The 22996-nt window shown below is 39.9% G+C and overlaps 1 protein-coding gene across 5 annotated transcripts in view; it reads left to right on the top strand.

Annotated features, from left to right (window-relative positions):
• Nucleotides 1-2468: 2468 nt before the first annotated feature.
• The window catches only part of TBC1D15 (TBC1 domain family member 15), a 35771-nt gene continuing 15243 nt past the window's right edge, over nt 2469-22996 (top strand). For 2 of the 5 annotated variants that reach the window (XM_059472063.1, XM_059472062.1), the window contains exons 1-7: nt 2470-2557; nt 13482-13580; nt 13822-13896; nt 14625-14763; nt 16544-16754; nt 20809-20908; nt 21910-22107. In XM_059472063.1, coding sequence (XP_059328046.1) covers nt 2534-2557; nt 13482-13580; nt 13822-13896; nt 14625-14763; nt 16544-16754; nt 20809-20908; nt 21910-22107 — 846 coding nt within the window. In that variant the 5' untranslated portion in view covers nt 2470-2533. Of the gene's footprint in view, nt 2558-3146; nt 3664-13481; nt 13581-13821; nt 13897-14624; nt 14764-16543; nt 16755-20808; nt 20909-21909; nt 22108-22996 lie in introns of those variants that run through there. The other 3 variants (XM_059472061.1, XM_059472060.1, XM_059472064.1) reach the window with 3 other exon arrangements.

Here is a 22996-nt window from a genome sequence, read left to right on the forward strand (position 1 = left end):
ATTGTAGACTGTGGCTTGACTAACAGAGTTGAAATCTGAATCTCAATTTTGAGCTTCTCCTAGGAAAGAAACCTTGACAAAGCGGTTTCATTGAAGAGGCAGAACAAGGGGATGCAATGGAACCAATCAAAGGAAGTCCTCAGTGTTCATTGCAAATTTCAGGGAGGTTAGAGATGAAAAGGAAGTGCAGAGGGAACAGGATTACAGATGGTGTGAAAGTAATGTATGGTTATATTGCAAGGAGTAAGAAATAAAGGGTAGGAAAAGGAAAGGATGAAAAGGAACACATGGGATACCAAGTGTTCCAACCAAATGAGATTAAACCAATATGGAAGATAGGTAAAACACTTGCACCCCTCAAAGCAATTAATTTATGGTGATGTGTGATGCATTTTTAGTGTAGCCTTCTCCCTTGTACTCATCATGACATTGTGTTCTTAAACAAAAGGACCCCCAAAGTTAGGTGTCCGTTTTTGCTACACTTTCCAGACCTAGAGATTACTACAAGAACTTGTGATCTGTGTTTTTATTCAATTTTCTCATCTTTATGCATGTTTATATACAGAGAGTCACAACAGGCTTTTCCAGCTTTGAAGCAGATCAGTATTTGTCTTGAAATTTGGAAATCTGGTTTTCCAAGGTAAGTAGGGTATGGGTATTAATCTAACTAAATGGGGTTTTAATTCAAAAAGTCAGAAGGGAATTATAATGCCACTTTATGACAGAAATAAAACCCCCCAACCAACCCACTCCAAAACTCAAATTACCTTTGCTCCTTCAGAGAAGCAAATCACTTCCCTGCACACATCTCAAATAAACACTATTTGGGGATATACTGTTTGCTCAAAATGTTTTATGATATTGTTGGAATATAACCAATGTGTTAAAAACCATCTTTATTATGTTTCAGACATTATGTGAAAGCCAATTTTTTAAAAGTAATACCACACATAATATACTTTTCCAGATAAAGAAGACCAATCAAAATCCATTTACTTTTGCAGAATTCTTTCAGGCTTTATAAATTTGTACATGTATGAGAGCTGAATATTTGCTAAGATGGATGAGATTGTAATTAAGATCTACTTTTGTAGAACCTTCTAGAACCTTCCAGTACCTAAAGGGGGTCTGCAAGATAGCTGGAGAGAGACTGTTTGCAAGGGAATGGACCAGTAAGACAAGGGGGAACGGCTTCAAGCAGGCAGAGGGTGTGTTCAGAACAGATATTAGAGAGAAATTCTTCGCTGTGTGGGTGGTGAGGTGCTGGGACAAGTTGTAAAGAGGAGTTCTGGATGTCCATCCCTGGCAGTGCTCAAGGCCAGGCTGGATGGGGCTTTGAGCAACCTGGTCCAGTGGAAGGTGTCCCTGGCCATGAGAGGGTTGGAACTAGATGATGTTTAAGGTCCCTTCCAACCCAAACTATTCTATGATTCTGTGACTGGACAACAGCGTAAAGAGAAAGAAAATAGTTTGAGAGAGTATGATGTGTGCTTTATATCAACTATATAACGTTGCTCAAATTACAATTGCAATCTCAGGGAGCTCTGAAAAAGGGTGAGAGTGGAAAAAAGAAAAAAAAAAAAATAAAAAGAGCAACAATCCCCTTTCCTCCTCGCCGCGCTGTGGAGCGGTCACCGCTGCCCCGGCCGCCGCGGGGCCCGCGGCTGCACACTGGGCAACCTCCCGGAAGGCTGCGGCCGGGACAGGGATTCAACAGGAGCGACGAGACCGCGGCCACCGTCGGGAACAGCACAGCGCAGCCAGCCCTCGCTCCCTGTCCCGGGCCGCAGCCTTTGGCACGGCACGGCACGGCGCAGCACAGCGCCAGCCCTCGCTCCCTGTCCCGGCCGCAGCCTGTGACACAGCACGGCGCAGCCCCAGCCCTCGCTCCCTGTCCCGGCCGCAGCCTGTGACACAGCGCAGCCCCAGCCCTCGCTCCCTGTCCCGGCCGCAGCCTGTGACACAGCACGGCGCAGCCCCAGCCCTCGCTCCCTGTCCCGGCCGCAGCCTGTGACACAGCGCAGCCCCAGCCCTCGCTCCCTGTCCCGGCCGCAGCCTGTGACACAGCACGGCGCAGCCCCAGCCCTCGCTCCCTGTCCCGGCCGCAGCCTGCGACACAGCACGGCGCAGCCCCAGCCCTCGCTCACTGTCCCGGCCGCAGCCTGTGACACAGCGCAGCCCCAGCCCTCGCTCCCTGTCCCGCCCGCAGCCTTTGACACAGCGCAGCCCCAGCCCTCGCTCCCTGTCCCGCCCGCAGCCTTTGGCACAGCACGGCGCAGCCCCAGCCCTCGCTCCCTGTCCCGGCCGCAGCCTGTGACACAGCACGGCGCAGCCCCAGCCCTCGCTCACTGTCCCGGCCGCAGCCTGTGACACAGCGCAGCCCCAGCCCTCGCTCCCTGTCCCGCCCGCAGCCTTTCCCGGGTCTGGGCCCCGCGCCGTGCGCATGCGCGGCTCGCAGCAGTGACGCTGTTGTTGTGGCGCGGCGGGGAAGCACGTGAGGAGTGCGACGTCACCATAAACACTCGTGGGCAACATGGCGGCGCCGCCGAGCGGCAAGGTAACGGGGGCGGGCGGTGGCGGGGCCGGCCTCTCCCCCCGCGGGACGCGCCGTGTCGGGCGCTGGGTCGTCCCAGCTGGCGGGAGTCGCGGGGGAGGGGGGGTTGGGCCGCTGAATGGCCGGGCGCCTTTTCCCCTGCCTGTGGGTGTCGCCTCCTGGGGCCGCGTCTCCGGGTGCCGTCCTGGCCCCGGGCGGACCCAGCCGGGCGCTGGCAGCGGCCGCGGACCCTCTGCGCCGGAGGCGGTCGCGGCCTCGGGCGGGACTCGGGCCCTTCCCGCACCTGCCGGCCGGGCAGCGCCCCGCGCCTCCGCGGCAGCTCGGCCCCGGCCCTGGCCCCGGGGTGGCGGGAGGCCGCTCTCCGCAGGACAGGGCAGCCCCGCGGCCGCGCTGGCTCCCCGCCTGAGGCTGAGGAACGCCGCTTGTCCCGTCTACGTGTCCGAGCGTCCCGGAGGCGCTCAGGGACGGTAGCGGCCTTTTCCCCGGCCTGCGCGCTGGTAGCGGGTGGGAAGCTGCCCCCGGCGTGCGTACAAAGCCCTGTCAGTCCCATAGTTTAGTAGTTTAAAAATTTTGGTGCGCCGCGGATTCTTGCCGAGCGTTGTGGAGCGAAACATTATTGCTTGACAGGGACTGAGCTCGCAGGAGGGGGAGGTACAAGCAACACCCACTGTTTCCCTCCGCCCCCGCCAACACATACGAATTGTGTCTGTATTGGTTTTTTTGTAAAAATAGTTTTATTTCATTACTCTTTCTTATGAAAGCGTTGCTTTGCAGCGCGGTGTTCTCGAGCACGTGGATCCTTTCTTTAGGATTTAAAATCTCGGTGCGGTGTCCGATTGTATGTAGCAGCCGTGGTGAGCGTGTGATAGTGTGCGGTTTCACTGTTCCAGCCCGGGCCAGAAGATGATGGTTTCAGTTCACGCTGATCTCGGCGCAAGAGAACACCCGTAATTAGCCACGTCTGCGCTTCCCCGCGGGTGCTGAGGAGTGCCCTTCGCTATAGCACCAAAATTCCGTCCGGGTGTTGAAAGCAGATCCGTTTCAACCAGAATTGTTGGAGCAGGCAATTTGTGCTCGAATTTTTTTTAAATGTTCTTTACTGGTGTTAGGTGTGTAAATATAAAGATAGCCATAATGTTCTCCCAGCTGTTTCTAGCTATGCACATCCACTTTTTATATATACAGAAAAGTTCCTTTTTTAGTTTTACCCATTTTAATATCAATACAGAAGTTTATTGGATGAAGGGAAATATTTTAATTTTTTTGGTAAATATTTAAATGTTTTAATTTTTCAGGTTGTTTTTGGTTTTCCACTTAGGCTTTTATCGGGATCTTCTTCAGGATGTCTCTCGTGAAAGCAGCTGTATTGTGATGGATTATATGAGATGCTAGAATGATTGTGGATTAGTTGTTTATAAATTTGCTGTGTATTCATTGTTCCTTTCCAAGAGCCATGTTTGCCTGAGATTAAATCTCCAAGATGTTGCAAAACTGTTTTAGTTATGCCACGTCCACAGTCCTAATGCAATTTGTTAATGCAACTCTAATTCAGTAACATTCTTTGCTGTGTCTCTTTTAACACAGAGGAAAAATGACAGTTGTGTTTTCTCAAATTTCATGAAGTGGCTGGGCTGGTTTGACATTTCACTGCTCTCAGGAGCAGTTCCATCCTTCTCTGTATTTCCCCACCTGTGTGTTGCACTGTTGCTTTCTTGGATACTGTACTCATTTGATCTGTCAGTAATTAGATGTAGCAAGCTGAAATAATACATACAACTGTGCTTACTTTTGTCTGGGTTAGTTTTCTGTTGGGAGCACATTGGACCACAAATTGTTCCTTTGAGTGGCTGCAGGATTTTGGGAGGGCTTACAAACTAATGAAATTTCACTCCAGGTAGAATAAATGCAGTGTAGGTTGGTACAGACCCAGCATTCTCACTTCAGGCCTTTTGCACTTCAGTGTCTGCACAAGCTGTGGATGTCGTAAGTTAACTGCAGTGTTCCTTCTGGCTCTGCAATATGTTATAATGGGGTGTTTCAGGTGGTGGCCTTCTCAAGGATTAGTAGGCATTAGTTTGTGGAGTACTTTATTCTCATGTGGCAGATCTTATCACATGAAAGTAATGTATTTTAATGAATGTGCTCTTTTCTGCAAAATATTACACAAAGTGGTTCCCATGGAAAGCTCATGCCATGCCAGTGGATTAAGCAGCTGGGATAACCTGCATTGTTTCAGCTTTCACAAAAACTTGTTTCAGCAAGCCATAAAAGATTGTGGTTTCTATTGCATTTTTACCCTGTTTGCCTTTCTCTTCTCTATTTTTTGGGCTTTGGGGGGGGGGGGGGGCTTTTGTTTGTTTTTTTGTTTTGTTTGTTTTTATTTTTAATTTTATTTCCCAGACCTTATTAATATCAGTAGATTCAGAATCCTGCTGTTTCATGTAGTCTCTGGTTTCTGCTCCATACAATAATGGGATATGAATTATAAATGTGATTATCTCATGTACTACTTTACTTGGACTTTTGTCCTGTGATTTTTTTTTCTTGCTGGAACTTCTCATGAGGTTCTTATCAGTGTTTTTCTCTATATGGATAGTTAACTCTGTTCAGGAAAAGTTACTGCTGTTGAATTCTGGAGTCATGACTCATTCTTTATAAATGACTGTCTGCCCTAGAACAGTGTGAACTTCAGTTTTTTGCCCTTTCTTAGAGTTGCCAGTTTTTTTCTGGAAGTAACTTGGTAATAAGGTCATTTGTTTTCAGAGCTTTTGGCTTTATGCAAACAGGTATATTTATATATTATACTTTATGAAAACAGGTACATTTTCTCTCTTTTTGTTGCTTAGCAAATGGCAGTTTATTGTATTCAGAGAACCTATTCTGGATTCACCCTTATAACAGAAACCACGTCAGAAAATGAGCTAAAAAGTTGAGAAGTGCAAGCTTCAATTTCAGTCTGTCAGTATACAGCTGACTATTGCAGCTGATCTAAAGACAGTAATGATACTTTTTTAATGTTCTTGGAGTTCAGAGTATCTTCAGCACATGGGCGATTAAATCTTTCTCAGGTTACCAATTGACACATGGGCTGTCAGATAAGTTATTTTTCACTTGCTTGTGCTCTTGCTCTTGGAGTTAAAGTTTCAGAGTGTTAACTGGCCAAACATCTGAGCTTTGTCTCTAAGCTCAGATGTCTGGCCAGTTCAGCAACTAGAAGTGTCCAAGGAGCACTGCAGCTATTGCTAAATAGTGGTGTAAGTGCTGTATGTTTGGGAAGGGGATTTGTGTTTACTGTGGAAGTTTTTTTGGTTTTTTTTTTTTTTTTTTTAAATTTGGAATGTTCAAACTAACTTTGCATCTTTTAGGTATTTTGTTGACAAAGACACAGTGAGTTATTTTAGGTGTATACCTATTCTGTGGGATAGGCAATGTCTTGCTCCACCTTCTACTAGTTAAATGTGAGTGCACAAAACTCCTGTACTGTGCATTGTTGTGCCACTTTATTAAACATTTGATTTAAACATTTGTTATATCTTTTTCAGCCTTTATAATTTACAATGAATACAATCATAATTCTTTTTTATTATACTGTACTTTGTGGGTTTTCTTTGTGAACAGAAGACTATCTCTCTTGAATTTATTTAAGGCTTTATTATGCTTGAATGTATAGCAGTTCAGTGATATTTCTGAAATTTCTATATTTTCTTTCTTTTTTCTATTCATTAAGGATTTCTCTTTGCAGAAGTGCTTACAATGGGACCCGTGGGTTACTACCTGAAGCTCTTGCTCTCTCAGACTTATATTTTCACTGAACAGACTTATATTTTCACTGATACCCTGCTGTTGTTGCATGAGTAGCAGAAATACTTGTGGTTCAAGAAATCTTCAGAGCACGAGGCAGAGCTTGAAATATGTAGTGTGGTCAAGTAGGAGACTTTTCTTATGTAGTTCCTGGTGTTGACAGCTTTCTCGTATTTGTCACAACATGAGCAACATTTGTGGGGTTCTGTCCCTCACCACCCCTTCCCTACTTAGAAATTGGGCATCTTTAAGACTAGCAGGTGTGAAATTTTACTTTCTTGGGAAAAAAGTTGAGCCACAGGCTCAGCAAACAAAAGGCATGCAAGATTCAACAAGGCCAAATGTGGGGCAGTCCCAAGCACAAGTACAGTCTGGGTGACGAATGGATTGAGGTGAGCTCAGGGAGAAAAACTTGAGGGTGTTTGTGGGTGAAGAGCTCAGTATCATTCAAATGTCCACCTGCAGCTCGGCCAACTGTGTTTTGGGCCATATCAAAGGCAGTGTGGTCAGCAGATCATGGGAGAGGATTTTCCCCCTCTCCTGTGCCCTCATAGGACACCACGTGGACGCTGTGTCCATCTCTGGAGTCCCCACCATAGGCATAGATCCAGTGTAATAAAGAGGGCTATGAAGATGGTCAGAGAGCTGGAGCACCTCTCCTATGAAGGAAGGCTGAGAGAGTGGGGGTTTTTCAGTCTGGAGAAGAGGAGGCTCCGGGGACACCCTGGAGCACCCTCCAGTACATAAAGGGGGCTTACAAGAGAGCTGGAGAGGGATTTTTTCCAGAGGAATGTAGTGATAGGATGAGGGGTCATAGCCTTCAGCTGAAGGGGGAGCATAGGTCTACATTGGGTATCAGGAAGAAGTTCTTTGCTCTGAGTGTGGTGAGACCCTGAAGCAGATTGCCCAGAGAGGTTGCCTGCTCCCTATCTCTGGAAGTATTCAAGACCAGGCTGGATGGGGCTGTGAGTAACCTGGTCTAGTGGAATGTTGCCTGCCCATTGTGGGGGTCTTGCAGCTAGGTGATCTTTAGGGTCCCTTCCAACGCAAACCATTCTGTGATTTGCATTTTATTACAAGCTGAATGCCAGATATTGTAGCATGTCTTCTGTGGAGCAGAAGAGTAAGTTGACCAAGTTAATGTTGGCTTGATGCTTTGTAGGACACTCTAATGTGTTGGCACCTAGTCCTTGGAAACAGACTCCACATGCAGCAGGTACATCACTGTGCCCAGTGACACCTTAGCAGTGGATATGTGAGTAAGCTTTGGGCAAACATCAGCTTTTCCAAAGAGGAAGATGGAAATTCAAGCAGTATAATTATATTATATTCAATGTCATGTAATTTATATTGAATTATATTTCTTTTTACTTAATGCACAGTTCTAAACTAAGATGCTTTCTTTTGTGGGTGTGATGTCACTTAGGCCAACCATTCTCTGAATTGAATTAATTTTATTGGCCTGTAATTGTTTCCTTACAGTGTAACATTTTTTGTTTGTTTTCTTTCCATCAGAATCTGAAAATAAGGTGCTGCACAGCTGCTGTATCTGTTGTTGATGTTTGTGGACAGAGCCATTTTTCCTTAATTTGAAGTTTGCAGAACATTCAGACTTTTCTGCTCAGTCACTTTCTATGAGCATTCCCATTTGCTGTTTCAGCTGTTGAACCCTTGGTGAGGTCCTCTACCTGATTCCCTAACATGAGGCAAAAAATGAAGTAACTGCTATTGAAAAGTTGTTAATACCAGTATTTACACTGTGCCATAATTAGTTACTCCAGAGCAGTGGCTCATTGACTATGTAAGAGCTTCAAACTGTGTCTGTTATGAGATGCTGGATGGCATTTTGGCAGAGCAGTGCTGGCCTTGAGCTGTACTTGGTGGCAGAAAAGGGGAGTGAGTGGAACACACTCTCCAAGAACACAGGGTGAGAATATGAAGTGTCTGAAACATGGGACAAACTGACTGGGAGAGTTGCAGCTTCTCCTTCTGTCAACTGTTCTGTGTTTGACAGGTTGTTGGCATGTTACAGACCTAGGAACAGGAGATACAACAATCAGTACACGTGGTGACAGCCAATACTTAGGTGCTCAGCACAGGCAGGGTGGAAAATACATAGGTGAGGATGGCAGGACCATCCTGTTCTGTGGCAGCCCCAGATCTTAGCTCTCCTTTTATTTGTTGTCTGTACTTCATTGTCTTAGGGTGCAATGTTGTCATCTTTCACTAGCGGGTAGCACAGGGCTGTAAATTGCTATCAAATGGCAAGCATTAAATCACAAGGCTTTGCTTGTATTCTCTCATATATTGTTGGTGGTGCTGTAGCATCCCAAGGCCTTCTGCTCATACAGGTTTTTAGCAATAAAAATGCTACAGACATTGCCTGTTTGCTGCTCAGTGTAAACAGAACAAAAAAAATATGGAGATATGCATTGTCCATGCTGTGTCCTTATGTTATTAAGAATCATACCATTTATTTCTCAGAAAATGTTACTGGGGCAATGGTGGGACTTCAGAAACCTATTTTTTGCTGGACACAGACTATAAATACTTGAAGAGTTTTCCAGAACCTTAACTAGCATATGCCATGACATGTAAACTGAGCCTACATCCTGCTGCTTCCATCTGTTTTTTTTTAATAGTAGGTGGGTAGGCAGCTATTGCTTTGTGCAGCTTTCCTGAATTTTCTGCTGTGGTTCCCTGTTTCTATAGACCCTCACTCAGGATACGAGTTGGAATAGCTGTTGTCTCTGTGTGGAACAGTGCTTTCAATGACTGATCAGATGAATTGTGAATTTGCCTTTAACCTCTGTAGCACCCATGGAAAAAAAGAATCAGGTGAAAGTGGCTCACTAGCATTTGGAAACTTGCATCAACTTTCAGCTTTTGGTGGGATTCTGAAACAGACAGGCAATGGGTGTAGTTTTCATTCAGTAGAACTGGACAAATAAATATGCTGTGAATTGTGCTTGTACGCTGCCAGCACGGACTGCTTTATAAGCAGGAAAGACTTATGCTCATAAGCTTCTCGGGTACATCTTATTTCAAACTTGAAACTTTAGGATTATTAAAAAGTGATACTTAAATCATACTAACTTTTTTCCTACTGTCTCCATGATTTTCTTAGAGAAAAAAGTTGCCAGCTGAATGCTTTTACAGTCTTAAGTTGCCTGAAGTAATGCTTATGATTTGAAGTATTTTAGGAACTTAAGGATACCAAGGATGGATAAATCTGGTCTGCACAGAACTAGCTTTAAGCTAGTAAAATGTCTGAAAATCTTTCAGTAATTTCAGTGTATAGCCACAAGATATAATTAAAATTTGTTTGAAATCAAGTTATTTTCAAAGTTGTGTAGCTCCTGTCACATTACATCTTCATTTGCTTTGGTTGCATTGGTGTGTGCTTTTGATAAGCACTCTTCTTTTTTTCACTTGTGTTTTTGTTGTGGAACCAACAGAGTCTGGCTTTCATGTAGGTAATAACATCTAAACCTGTGACATATGCTTCTCTGTGGGCAGTTCAGTAGATGTTTGCAAACAGGTACAGAAGAGAACAGAACAATCACTGTTTAAATCTGTAGTGAGGTCTGTCATTGGTGGACAGCTGTTTTGGCCTCGAGCATCTGAGCAACACAAGCGGCTTTTCTTCCCTGAGGTTCTGTTTCAGTGGATGGACTGCAGAACACAGAATTCTTATTAGCTGCATGGGTGGAAGGGCTGTAATTCTGGGGAATCCTAGGAACATGTCAACTTATCTAGTGACCTGTGGTATGCACTTATTAACATCAACTTGTCTTTTTTTTATGATGATGGGCTTAGTGATTTTGTGTAGATTTAGGGGAAGAGTGATGGCTCTAATCATATGAAAACGAACCAAAAGATTGAGTTTGTCTCCACCTTCTTCTTACCTCTATAAAGGAGCCCATGTGAAATATGGAAGAGCCCATATGTAAAATAATAAATAGTGCAAAACCAAGGTGAGCCAGCAGTGTGTTTTCCTGTCTTGTAATACAAAAAGCATAATGGACTAACTGAGCAGATAATATTCTTTAAAATTGAATTCTCTTGAATTCTTTCACACAGTGGGTAATGAGGCCTTCCTAGTTCACTAAAGGCTAAAGATTATCAAGATTTCATGCAGTTTAGGTTGCTTTCCTGCGCCGAGGGCATTGACAGGTAGTACTGAAGCAGATTTGGGTTGGGTTTGGAGGGGTTATAGTTACTTCAACAGCTAATGAGGGGCATCAGTCTCATTATCTTGCCCTGCCTGTATATAGTTCCTTCTGTTCTCTCCATACGTAGCAGGATCTCACTATGCAGTTGTTGCATGCAGACCTTACACAAGTCCCTGGTATTTTACTGATGCTTCAGGTAATCCTCTAACATCTGCTGCCTTTTTGCATGTTCTGCAGTAACCTACTGCTTAGGCAAGAGTCAGTGTGTGAAGCCATTAGTTACTTTTGAAATCTGTTTTCCTGAATGCTTAAGAGGTCCACGTGTGCTGACTCACCAGGCGTTTCCCTGAGCATTGGGCTGCAGAGGCCCTGGGCAAAAACCTTTGTAGGCTACATGGTGTGTGAGATTGAGCTGCTAAGTGTAGTAGTGGTTGTCTGCTGGTGGATGGGGTTTTAGTCAAATCTAGCTATTGGTATACTGTCTTTCAGTTTGATACTTTCCTTAGTACTAATTACTTGTACCTGTAGATTAACATTACTTTTCCTCTTTAAATTGATTTTGAATAGCTTGTCAGTGTTGCAGTACCAGAAAACAAAAATCTGTAACAAACTGTAAAGTACTGTAAGAATACTTAATGGCATTTTTGAATTTTCAGCTTGCTAAGAACACTGTGTGAAATATAGCCACTCAATGTAGCTAATTTTCAGGTGCTGCCACTATAGAATTACATTCCCAAACTCAGTTTGTTCAAATGCATTTATGGAGTTACCTTACAAAGTAGTGCTGAATAGAGTGGCTCAGGATTTTGAAGAATTCAATATGGTAACTCCCAAAATGTTTTGCAGAGGGATTAACTGAAAAAACGTCTAGATACTCTTTTGTACAATAATGTTATCTCTTTCTTCAAATTAGTTACAGTTCTAGTTAGCAGTTGGAAAAAGTCAGTAAGTACATCATACTTGTGATTGGAAAAGAAGAATCTCAGCAGCTTGGCCTTCTGGCCTTTCAAACTTGTAGAAGATTTTCTCTTAAATAATAGTATGAGGGGAATAAGGTGCTTTGTGACCAGTCCTCTGTTTTACAGACACAGTCTGAAATTCTGAGCGTGTGCTTTGGGTTTTTTGGTGGAGCATGGCACAGGGAGCTGGAGCTGTTACAAAGAGCAGTGTAAGATTTTTCAGTTGCATGACAACTGTAGCATTAGAAACACATTTTCTTTTTCCATGAAAGGAAGTGTTTGTCCTTCTGAGAGATTAATGGACAAAAGAATAATAAAACCAGTTATTAGATGGCATACCTTCTAGACTGAGAAGGTATACTTTATGATACATTTTTGGCAGAAGTGCACTGCTACCAGTATAACTCTGATACAAATAGATTTTATTTTTTCTTTCTGGAGCAGCTGTCCAAAGGGTTGATGACTGATTCATATTTCTGACTAGTTTTCATGATAGATCAGGTCCAAATAGCTAGAAGGTAAAATTTAAATAAACATCGAGGTTGCCTTGTTTGAACAGAACTGAATTTGAAAACAGATAATTGCACCAGTGATGATCTGCATTTTGTTTTATTCTTTGCAGAATTCTGGTTATTTCTTTTGTATCATGTTGGACAGTAATTAGGGTGGGGTTTTTTGATAGAAAAGAGAAAAAAACTGTAATGGAGAACGGGAAGGAAGACTTCCAATATTTGAAAGGCAATGATGTTAATAGTCCTTCAAGCAGGAGATGTGCTAAGTGACCTTTAGAGATTTCTTCCAAGTGATATTTCTGCTTAACTAGAGCACTTCTGAAATTTCTTGCTTGTGTTAAAGGTAGAGAAATTGCAGCAAAACTAAAACAGAAAGGATGAATTAGGTAAATTTTATGGCTCTTTTTAAGCCATGTTTTCTCATCTAGCTAGTTAAGCTTTCACACCTAACCTTTTGAAACAGACAGGCAAAAATAACCTTTTAGTTTACTGGCCTGACTACAAGTGTCATGATTTTAGAAAGCAGATAAATGAGAAAAATAGCTCCTGTTATTTTAGAACCAAAGAAATACATTATCTGTCTCTGAATAGTTTAAAATTTCTAAGCTTTGCCTTTAAAAATATGTTTCTGAAGGCAGTGTTTGGAGTTTGGTGTGAAAATGAAAATGGTTCTCAAACAATTACTGTTACTGTTTATTTCACTTTCACAAAATTGAAGGGACTTTTCACTCTTAGACCTGTGTAAAATAGGATCCATTTACAGTCATTATAGAGCTTTTAAGAGTATGTGTATGTAGCTTTCAAAAGGCTGCTAAATTTTGACAGCCAAGGGTTCTTTGATTTTCTTTTAATTTTTTTTTTTTGAGAGCATGATCAGAATACTGTGAAGGGTTTTGCAAATGCTTGAATGCAAAAGTTATGTGGGCCATGTGCACTCCTACAAGCCCTTCTTATCCAACTGTTACATATTCTGCCTTTCAGATAGAATCTTTGCCACTGGCCCTGAATTTAATTTCAGGGTATATTTTTTTATTTCTCTGGAGTTCATATTTTTACAGTATTTTGCACTAATTTAAATTAGTTTTATAATTTCAACATGCTTAATGGCAGGTGGCAGAAAGGCAGGCTATATAAGAAAGCCTTTTAATGTTTTAAAAACTGTATAGGACTTTCACTGAACCTGTACCTGCTGATTTAAAAATAATTAGGTATTGAATACATTTTCTTGTGGTGTTTTAACAAAGTAGTACTAGTCAGTATGTTGCTTAGGGAGTAAGTTTGATCAGTTTATTGTTTCTTGATTTAGGTAAGTGAAAGACTGGGATCTTGGACTCTTTGTAACAAAATCCCTAACAAGACAGAAGTGTTTATTTCAACTTCTCTCAGCGAGTCAAAATGATAATGAGTACAATAGGGGGATAAACAATTTAAAGGATTTTAAAACATTGTTTTTTAAATTTCATTACTCATTTTGTTATAGGTTGTATATGAGCAAGAAGGAGTTTTCATTCACTCCTCCTGTGGAAAAAATGATGACCAGGACAACTTGATAGCAGGAATACTGCGTGTCATAGAAAAGGTATGTACATAATACACTTAATGAACTGTTGTATTTGTTGGCAAAACACATATAACAAGTTTGGCAAATCTTAAATGCCTTTTTAAAGTGTAGGATTTTGTACATGAACAAACATCACATTGTGTTTGACATTGTCATCATCTCTATGTATATGTAAATTCTAACGTAGACACACGGTGACTATATATGCCAATAAATACTTTGCTGTGTGGTGTTGAATTTTTTGTGATTTGTATTGTAGGAAAATGAAGTGGTAGTGGACTGGAGACCACTGGATGAGACTTTGGATACTTCTAATATCCTCTGTGCTGGAAAGGTTTGTTTGTTAGCTATCAGTGTTCTTCATTATGTTTCTCTAGGGATTTTATTTTGTGTTAACTAATGTATAGGTGATTTCATAACTGGAAGCAAAGCTTATTTATTATTGGTAGTAATAGCTATATGTAGGAATCTTATTTGCAGACTGCTGGCCAGTTCAGGTTATTAGAATATATGTGTAGGTTGACTGTGTTTAGTTTTTACTTGGTTCACAAATAAAATAGTAGAGGACTAACTATGAATAGTGAAGACCAAATGAGTGTAAATATATCACCACCAGTCCCTCTGCATCTACTGTGTTGTAGTTTGGTGATTCACTCTTCATAGTTAGACACAAAAGTGAGAGGTGCTGTTCTAATGCAAAATAAAAATAGAAGTCTGTGGGGGTTCCAAGATGCAGTGATATGTGGTATTTAATCAGTATTAAGAGTATGTGACTAAAAAAGATTCAAGTTTTACACTTAAATGAATAATTTGTTATGCTCATAAAGTCTGCAAGAGAGGCAAAGATATTTTAGGATGTTGGAATTTACTAAGTAAAACCACATAGTCTTAGTCATAAGTCCAAATTTCCTGTGTTGAACTGTATTATGTTTCTGAGGATTTCAATAAATTTTCTTTTAATCTACAAAATAGAGATGCTGATTCTTCAGGTTGAATCAGAGAAACCAGTTCAATTTTCATGTCTTGTGTTTTTTGATAGTTGCTTTTGTTGTTTTATCTCAGGATTCCAGTTCTGTTGTGGAGTGGACTCAAACTCCGAAGGAAAAATGTTCCCGAGGAGCAGATCGTCCGAGTAGTTATGAAGCAGAATGGGACATGGTCACCACAGTCTCTTTTAAGAAGAAACCTCATTCAAATGGAGGTACTTAAAAACAATATGGAGGGTATTTTTATGTGTACAGTGTTTTGGTTTTCTTCCATGATGGTAACTTGTAACTAAAGAATTGCCTTTAAGAATAGCCTTTTTGAAAGGCTGGGATTCATTTGTGGGAAGAGATGAATCTCTGGGTGTGGAAAAAAATTCACAAGTGGAATAGCTGTCATCAGCCTCTGTTTTTTTCCTTAATTTGGTAGAGAATTGTATTGAAAAAGAACATTAAATCTAACTTCTTGCTTCATCATTAGATGTAGTAGCAGTTTTATCTGCACTTGCATTCTTTAAAACAAGTGGAATTCAAACTAGGTGTCATGATAGAAATGAAAATGGAAAAATAAGTGGTTTGCTACTCAAATGCCTTTCCATACTGCAGCAGCAGGGGGAGATGGAATGTGCAGTTATGACATTCATGGGTCTTTAATATGGTCTTTTTTACGTGGGCAAAATAATTCTATAGCTACAACATTTTTGTTATAGTGTCTCAGTAGACATGTTGAAAAACAAGTTGTGATGAAAGAACAGTGATTCTTGAGTAATCTTTTTTTCTCTGATTCTCACATAGTGTTTCTTCTTTAATAATACTTGTTTTCCATGTAGTATTTCACATCCTGTAACTGGGGATTATTGTGCTTGTTTTACCATCTTTATAATGGTTTTAAATGTCATATCTGTCATCTACAGGGTTTGGATGTCAGATTATGAATGCTTTTGAGTAAAACACAGTCCTTGGCTTTTATATATACACACACATACACACACACACAGCATCTCTGTTGGGTAAATATGGTTTACCACATCACTAGTTTGTATTGAATTTTCATCTCCAGTCAGCAGGGCATGCCTTCATCCATAGTGACTGTCACTGAGGATTACTTTGATTATGCTCTTTGCCATTTCTTGCTTATTTCCAATTGCCGTAATTTGATGGGAGCAGGCCAGGGGGTGTCCCAAATTCCTTCTGGACATGCTGGCAATTTTGTGCCCTCTGGTAAAGTACACTTTAATCCCATCTCCTTGAATATATGGAGTTTTGCACAGCATGTATGCAAGTTTGCACACTACTGGAGGAAAGGGTGAGGGGGAGATTTCCAAATCCTTTACCCTTACTTCAGCAGTAGCCTTACATGGCATGTGGCTAGTAACTGTGGGTAATATATAGGTTACAGGATTGTAGCACATATGATGTTTAGTTTGGGTAAGTAGTCCTACCTGGTGGAGGTGCAGGTTGGATTTAGCTTACTGCTGGAATTTGATACAGCAGATGTACATTTAACTGCTTGATCACTTCTGTTGTAGTATCACAGAGTATCTTGAGTTGCAGGTAACCCACAGGGATCATTAAAGTCCAGCTCTTGGCCCTGCACAGGCCAACCCCAAGAATCCCACCATGTACCTGAGAGTGTTGTCAAAAATGCTTCTTGAACTCTTGTTAAGTTTAAGCATTAAACTTAAACATTAAACTTCCCTGGGAGCTTGTTCCGGTGCCCAACCATCCTCTGGGTGAAAAACCTTTTTCTATAAACTGTAGGTACAGTTTTAGAGGAGTAGCCTGATGGACTTGGTCACTGTTTTACAAGTCCGTAGAAGACAAGGAGGCTCAAAGGAAAATGCAGAAATAGTAGTTACAGTGTGTATTTTATTATTAGAACCAGTGCTGGTGTTTATGTTTTGAGTTTGTTTTTTAGGAACAGTGACAGATATCATGTATTTATAGTTGCTAACACTGAAAGTCAAACTGAAATAATGTGCTAATTTTGTTTTTAAGATGCTACAACTCATGCAAACAGAGAAAGCAAGTGGTCGTTCCTGTTCAGTTTGACAGATCTGAAATCAATCAAACAAAACAAAGAAGGCATGGGATGGTCTTATTTGGTGTTCTGTCTGAAGGATGATGTGAAACTTCCAGCTCTTCATTTTCATCATGGAGATAGCAAATCATTGATTAAATGTCTTGAAAAGCATGTTGCACTGAATGAGTAAGTATCAGACAACTCTTAGTTCTGTAAAATACAGATTATTGGTTTACTTAAACCACGTAATGAATTTCAGAGTAATACTTCCTGATTGTTATTCCATTCCTTTTTTATTAGTAGAAATAGTTTTCAACATGACTGAAACTGTGGTTTCACATTTGGGATGTAAGCTGAAGTTTAAAAATTATTGGATTGATTTATGAAGTATTTTAGAATCTGAAGTGTTACTAGCTCCGAATGCCTCAGTTGCTCCCTCTAGTGGATGCAGAAGCTTGTTACGAACATGCAGTGTAAAAGTTAAATCCTTCATGAGCTACTCTATAAAATGGGATAATTTGTGTTGCAATTTGACATGCTCTCCTTTGTGCAAAATATGCACGAGTATTAATGTGAATGTGCAAGGTAAGTTACAGTACTGTCAGCTAAATCAATTAGTATATAAATGTTTTCTCCCACAGTTCTGTTCCCTTGTAATTTCTTGCCTGGTCAGTGTTTCACTTTTCACTCTTGATCTTTACCACACAAATCCACTATCTGGGTGTAAATATAGTTAAGATCCTATCGTTCTGTTAAATAATTTGGTGTTGTTATGTAGTTATATTGTGCTACCACCCAAGGTTTTTACTAGGATAGCCTTTTTGATCAGTATGCATGAGTGTAGAATAAAATAAAATTTTCTGCGCTCACCATGTAGGCATAAATATAGTTGAAGCAGCCAACAGGTAAATAAGGTTAGATAGAATATGAAGAAAAAAATGTGCTATAACACGATACCTATAACAGCTGTAATATTAGTGTAGCATGTAATCTGTTTTAACAGTGTTTTGCTGTTGTGACTTGCAGCATAACAGTGTGATGACAGATTTGAAGGTGGATAGTGAAATGGCTGTAAGAATTCTTACAGAGGGCTCTTCTTACATTAGTAGCATCACTGGGGCCAGAGATGCCTTCAACAACTAGAGCAGGCTGATGCTGAGTAATACTAAGGAAAATTTTGCTGGAGAGCAAGTCAGTAGGACATGAGTGGTTGTATATTTATGGAATTGATTTGTGAGAGGCTTTGTGATAATCAGAAATTTTCAGCTGCTTGGAGAAGGTAGCATGGTCAGTGTGTCCAGTTGGTGGAATGCCACTGGCTGTAGCATTGTATGTGAGCTTTGTAAAGGGAAAAGTCAGGAAGAGCAAAGGAGGGGCTAGTAGGGGGACAAGATGAACTTGTAAATAGGAATATTCTCTGTAAAACTATAGATAAGAAAATCCTGAATCAAAACGTCATCTTAAATCCTGAAGGTTTTTTTTCTCTAGGTTCCCTTCCTTAAACATCCTCATTTAATTTCATAATTTCCTAGCCTCTGCAGGTATAGGGAAACATTGTTGTCCTGCCATCCCACTCTTCCTTTTTCCCCAAGGAAACTGTTCCTTTTTGAGCATACTGTGTTTAGTTATTTGCGGATACCTTCTGACTAGCTGCTGGTAAGCTGGAGCAGGTTTTTAGGAGCAACTGATGTAGCAAACTCTGGAAAAAGACTGTGTTCTATGGTGAGTTACAGAAAGCTTTATATCAGATCTATGTAATCTGTTACCTGTGGACTGCAGCAACATATTTGAAATTTTCTAACTGATTTCTAGGATAAAACAGCAAAACTTGAGATGATGTTCAAGCTTGGAGGATGAGCTGTACTGCTGTATTGTATTGCCACCTTGAACAGTTGTAAGCATTAACGAATGCAAGAGCAGATACTTCAGGGACTTTGAAATAAAAAGCGATAATAGCTACAGAAATTCAGTTTGGATGGCCTTAAGCATTGACCTGAGCAGGAATATTGAGTTTTAGTTTTCTTATTCAGTTAAGATGTCTTCTGTCACCAAATTCTCTCCTGTTGCTTGGTCATGAATTATGACCATTATTGTTTTCTAAGGAAAGAGAAAAGAACAAATAGGCCATCCAAGTTATGGAAATGACAGAGTCAATCTGTATGTTTCTGTTGTTTCCTAATGGTTATTCATTCTTTAGTACATAATGTATCTCAGCTCACAACCTCATTTAGTAAAAGATGTTTACTCAGCTGTCTGGATGCCACAAGCAAATATTTGTCAGTGTAATTACTTGTTATCACAACTTGTATTTCATAAACATGGGATATTGATATTGATATTAAGGCAGAAATTTTAGCTTATGTATGTATTATCTTTATGTTATTGGCATTTTTTTATGTTCCTATTACCTCAAAAGATTTTGTTCTTCTCTAACACCATTCTTTATAAATACCATGTCATTGCTGAAATCAGCATGAAGCAGCTAAATTTATACAAAATAGTTGTACTTTGTTGTCCTTAGGATTAGGTGCCTTCTAGTTTAATTACACTAGTCTAATATTGAGAAAATATCATGTGCACAGATGACACTTTCTAAGTCACAGGACTATGAGGAAGTTTCAGAAAATGTGTAGCTCGCAAATTTTTGAACATTACCTAATATGTTGATACACATCAGGTAATGTTCAAAAATTACATATCAGTCCCCCTGACTGTCCAGAAAGTGTGTTTAATTAAAAGGGAGGTGTGGTACAAAGTTTTAATTATTTTAGTTAAGAGAAACATAATGCATGACTCAGCCTTTGCCCCTGTGCTGCTCTTTAGAAAAAGCCAGTTGAGTTTCATTAACTGTTGGTGCCTCAGAACTATGACTGTGAGGTCTGGCTGTCTCAAAAGAAGATCTCTTGTTGCATTTCATATCCGTCAGTGTTTACAGTGTCCTGTCCTGTTGGAATGGGAAGGAGATAAGGCTTATTAAATTTCTTATCTTTGACTTTAATAACATGGCAGATGATGCAGGTGCTAATAAAAAGAAAAGTAATTTTTCTTTCAAAAACTAGAAATAGTGGATTTAAACTTTGTGAGAGAGCAATAGAGAGGTATTTTATAAATGTAAGTCTGTGCAATGAATTAGGGTCAGTTGGCAAAGTGCTTGGCTTTCTCTTGCCTGGATACAAACTCTGAGGCTTGAATGTCAGCCTGCTTTCTGAGCTGTTCTCTCTTCTGTCACCTACTGAGCAGTAAATTGGTGATTCAGCAGCTGCTTAAGGAAGTAATGGGGTGCCTGTGCTGAAGAAGGGGGCAAAATGGGATGTTGCAGGGGGAGTAGGTGTTAGAGCAAAAGAACAGATTCATTACTGGGAGCAGCATGGTTTCAGTGCCTTTGTTGTTCACTATTTTCATCTGCCTGTGGAACCCTATTGAGTAGCAAATGTGTTGAGCAGGAGTGTACAAATACAGTGAGTTAGACCAAGTCAGGTTTGTATTCATTGAGCTTCTGGAGTCTACACAGAAATATATTTGCAGGGCTGTACTGAGATGGTTCTGTTTTGCAGTACAATGGCTCTGGTGTCTTTTAAGCTCCTATCAGTATGAATCTTAGAATAATTCTGACAGGATCTCTTGTAGTACTATTGATTAGAAATTTGTTGATGTACTTTCATACATTGAAAAGCACTTTGTATTCCTTAATGTAATGTTTTACAGGGTGCTACAATGTAAGATTTAGTGACTGGTAGAAAGAATTCCTTAACTGTATGGGTGACATAGGCTCTTTTCACTTCCTCTATTATGTTAAGGGAGTTTCAGCATATATTGTGTTGAGGCTGGCTATGTCTCACTACATTTCCTGTGTCACATTTTTTTGTCCATTGTCAAAACTAGAAAAATGTACTGAAGAAAATTTTGTCACCTACATACATGTAAATGGAGTTATCTTCCAGAGTAATTTCTCAAAAAGTTTTCTAAAGCTTCATTTTTCAGGGAATGAAATAGTACAATTCAGAATTAATATGAAAATAACACAGTCTTTTGAAAAATGAAGGTTCTGTTTTATGTAGAGTTAGATGTCTACGTTGTGCCAAGGACTGATCTTGCATCATATGAATGATCTTGCATAATAAAAAATCTTTTTATTTTTTGCACAAAGCCTGAAATGTGACTTCATAAAACCAGTAAATGTTCTGAGGACTTAACAGAAAAAACATTTGCACCCAGACACCCTTTTTAAATTTTATTGCAGATCTCCACATGATGAACGGGTTCTTCTTGTGAAGACTCAGAAGTCACTGTCTCAGTCTTTTGAAAATCTCTTTGATGAACCATCATATGGCTTATTACAAGTATGTATTATCTTCACATTTTTTATTCTGAAGACATGTATTGAAAAAATGCACCCTTCCATGTCACAGGAACATTTGCTGAGTAATGATTTAATGCCATTGTAGAAGCATTAACTATATCCTAAACCAAATGCTTACTATAGAAAGTACACTTAATTGTATGTTGTTTTCTGTGATGTAATAACTTCTTAACTTTCCTGTGGTGTTATTTCAAACCTATTCAAGTTCATGTTCTCTGTGATTCAGACATTTGCCTTAGTATTAGTGAGGAAAGGAAATACTTTAGGAGTTATCACAACATATTAATGATAATTTTCTAAGTTTTCCTTGACTAAGTATTCTTTTCATTGATATTTTCTGAGGCTTTTGAAAAGATAATGGAAATACAGCAGCAAAGAGAACAGTGTTGGCTAAAAATATGGGGTTTTTTAATACTACAGTGGCTTATCATTTGGTGGAGCTTATGGACTTGTGAAAGTCAGGAGCAAAACTTGGGTGACTAAAATGAGGCCAGAGGGTTGATCCACTGATGTGTTGAATTAAAGAAATTCTTCATTAATTAATTGCGTTAGTTTCTGGATTTAGTTGTCAAATAAAAATTTGTGTGAAATTCCTAGCAGAGTACATGATTGTTCAGACTGTTTTTTCTGTGAGGATGGAGAAATTGGGTGTAAGGTTTCTGTTTTGTGCCATGAATCACTGACAGCAAACAGTGGATCTGATCCACTTCTACGTGTAGGTCAGGCTTACTGAGAACACTGCTATCCAATCTTTCACATCAATTAGCAGTATTATCTTCATACTTAAGATGTGTTTTTTGATCATGTGATGACTGTTCTGTATTACTACCAATACATGAAACTTAAATAATTTTGAGATCTACAGTACCTTTCCTGATGTTTTTCTTTGAGTACAAGAATTACAAGTATATGTATATATATAAAACAAATATATTAATAACACAGATGTTTGTGTTTTTCTTGTTTTCCATGTTCTAACAGAAATGGAAGAAAGATCCATACGTAGTCACAATGGGAAAATTTTCCAAAGTCACAAACTATATCGTTGGTACTTTACGTTCAAGCGATCAGTCAAATCAGAGGCGACCACCATCAGAAATGGCAGACTTTTTCAATGACACCATTCCAGGGCTGAAGATAAATCAGCAGGAAGAGCCAGGATTTGAAGTCATTACACGAGTGAGTCTATAAATTAATGATATGGATGCGCTGTTTGTTTTTATGCGCTCCTTTAAAAGAATGGTAGGACTTGAAGCATGATGAGTTATACTGTTTATGCAATTGTGGCATATTACCATTTATTCTCAGGAGTTAAGATCATCATCAGTTACTTTTGAATATTTCATTTTTATGCCTGCAAATGCGAGTTTTCTTTGAAGGGAAGTTTGTAATTAATGAAATGGTGACTATAGTTATGTTAGAGGCACTACCTTAAAAGGTGACTGATTTTATGTTCAGTGTTTCCTCTGAGGTCAATTAGACCTCCGTTAAGTAAAATTGGAGCATGCAGGCTAATAACCAACTTTCTTGGCTAATCGCTCCTAACATCTCAGTTTCTTTTGAGATTAAAAAAAAAATTTAATTGGATGATTAATGTCTAGGGTGTTTAAATTACAGATATATGCATGATTTGAATGAAAGCTAGAATGAACTTATAATTGGATCATGAATCACTGTGGACACCTTTTGGAGTCTTTTACAGATATATGGAAAAGGTTTATTTTTAAATGCTTGTGATTATTATTTGAGAAGCTTACAAATTTTTAAAACATTAAACTGTTTTATATGGGGGATTTTTTGAGTTCAAGCTAGTGTTAATATCTCAGCAGTAGCTGCATGAACAATATAATTCTAAGAAGTTGCTGCCTAGCACTTAATTTGTCAATGAGAAAAAGTGTAACCAATGCTATATATGGAAATTGACATTGACCTATATGTCTTAATCTGACAAATGCCTTGGACTTATAAAAAGTTGAAATACAAATTGATTTGGGGGTTCCTATCATAAAAATGTTTTTAGAAAGTAACAATTTGCTTTCTGCTGAATTCTCTTGTACATAGAATTTCG

This window comes from Ammospiza nelsoni, chromosome 5 (assembly GCF_027579445.1).
Source record: "Ammospiza nelsoni isolate bAmmNel1 chromosome 5, bAmmNel1.pri, whole genome shotgun sequence".
Taxonomy (NCBI): Eukaryota; Metazoa; Chordata; class Aves; order Passeriformes; family Passerellidae; genus Ammospiza; species Ammospiza nelsoni.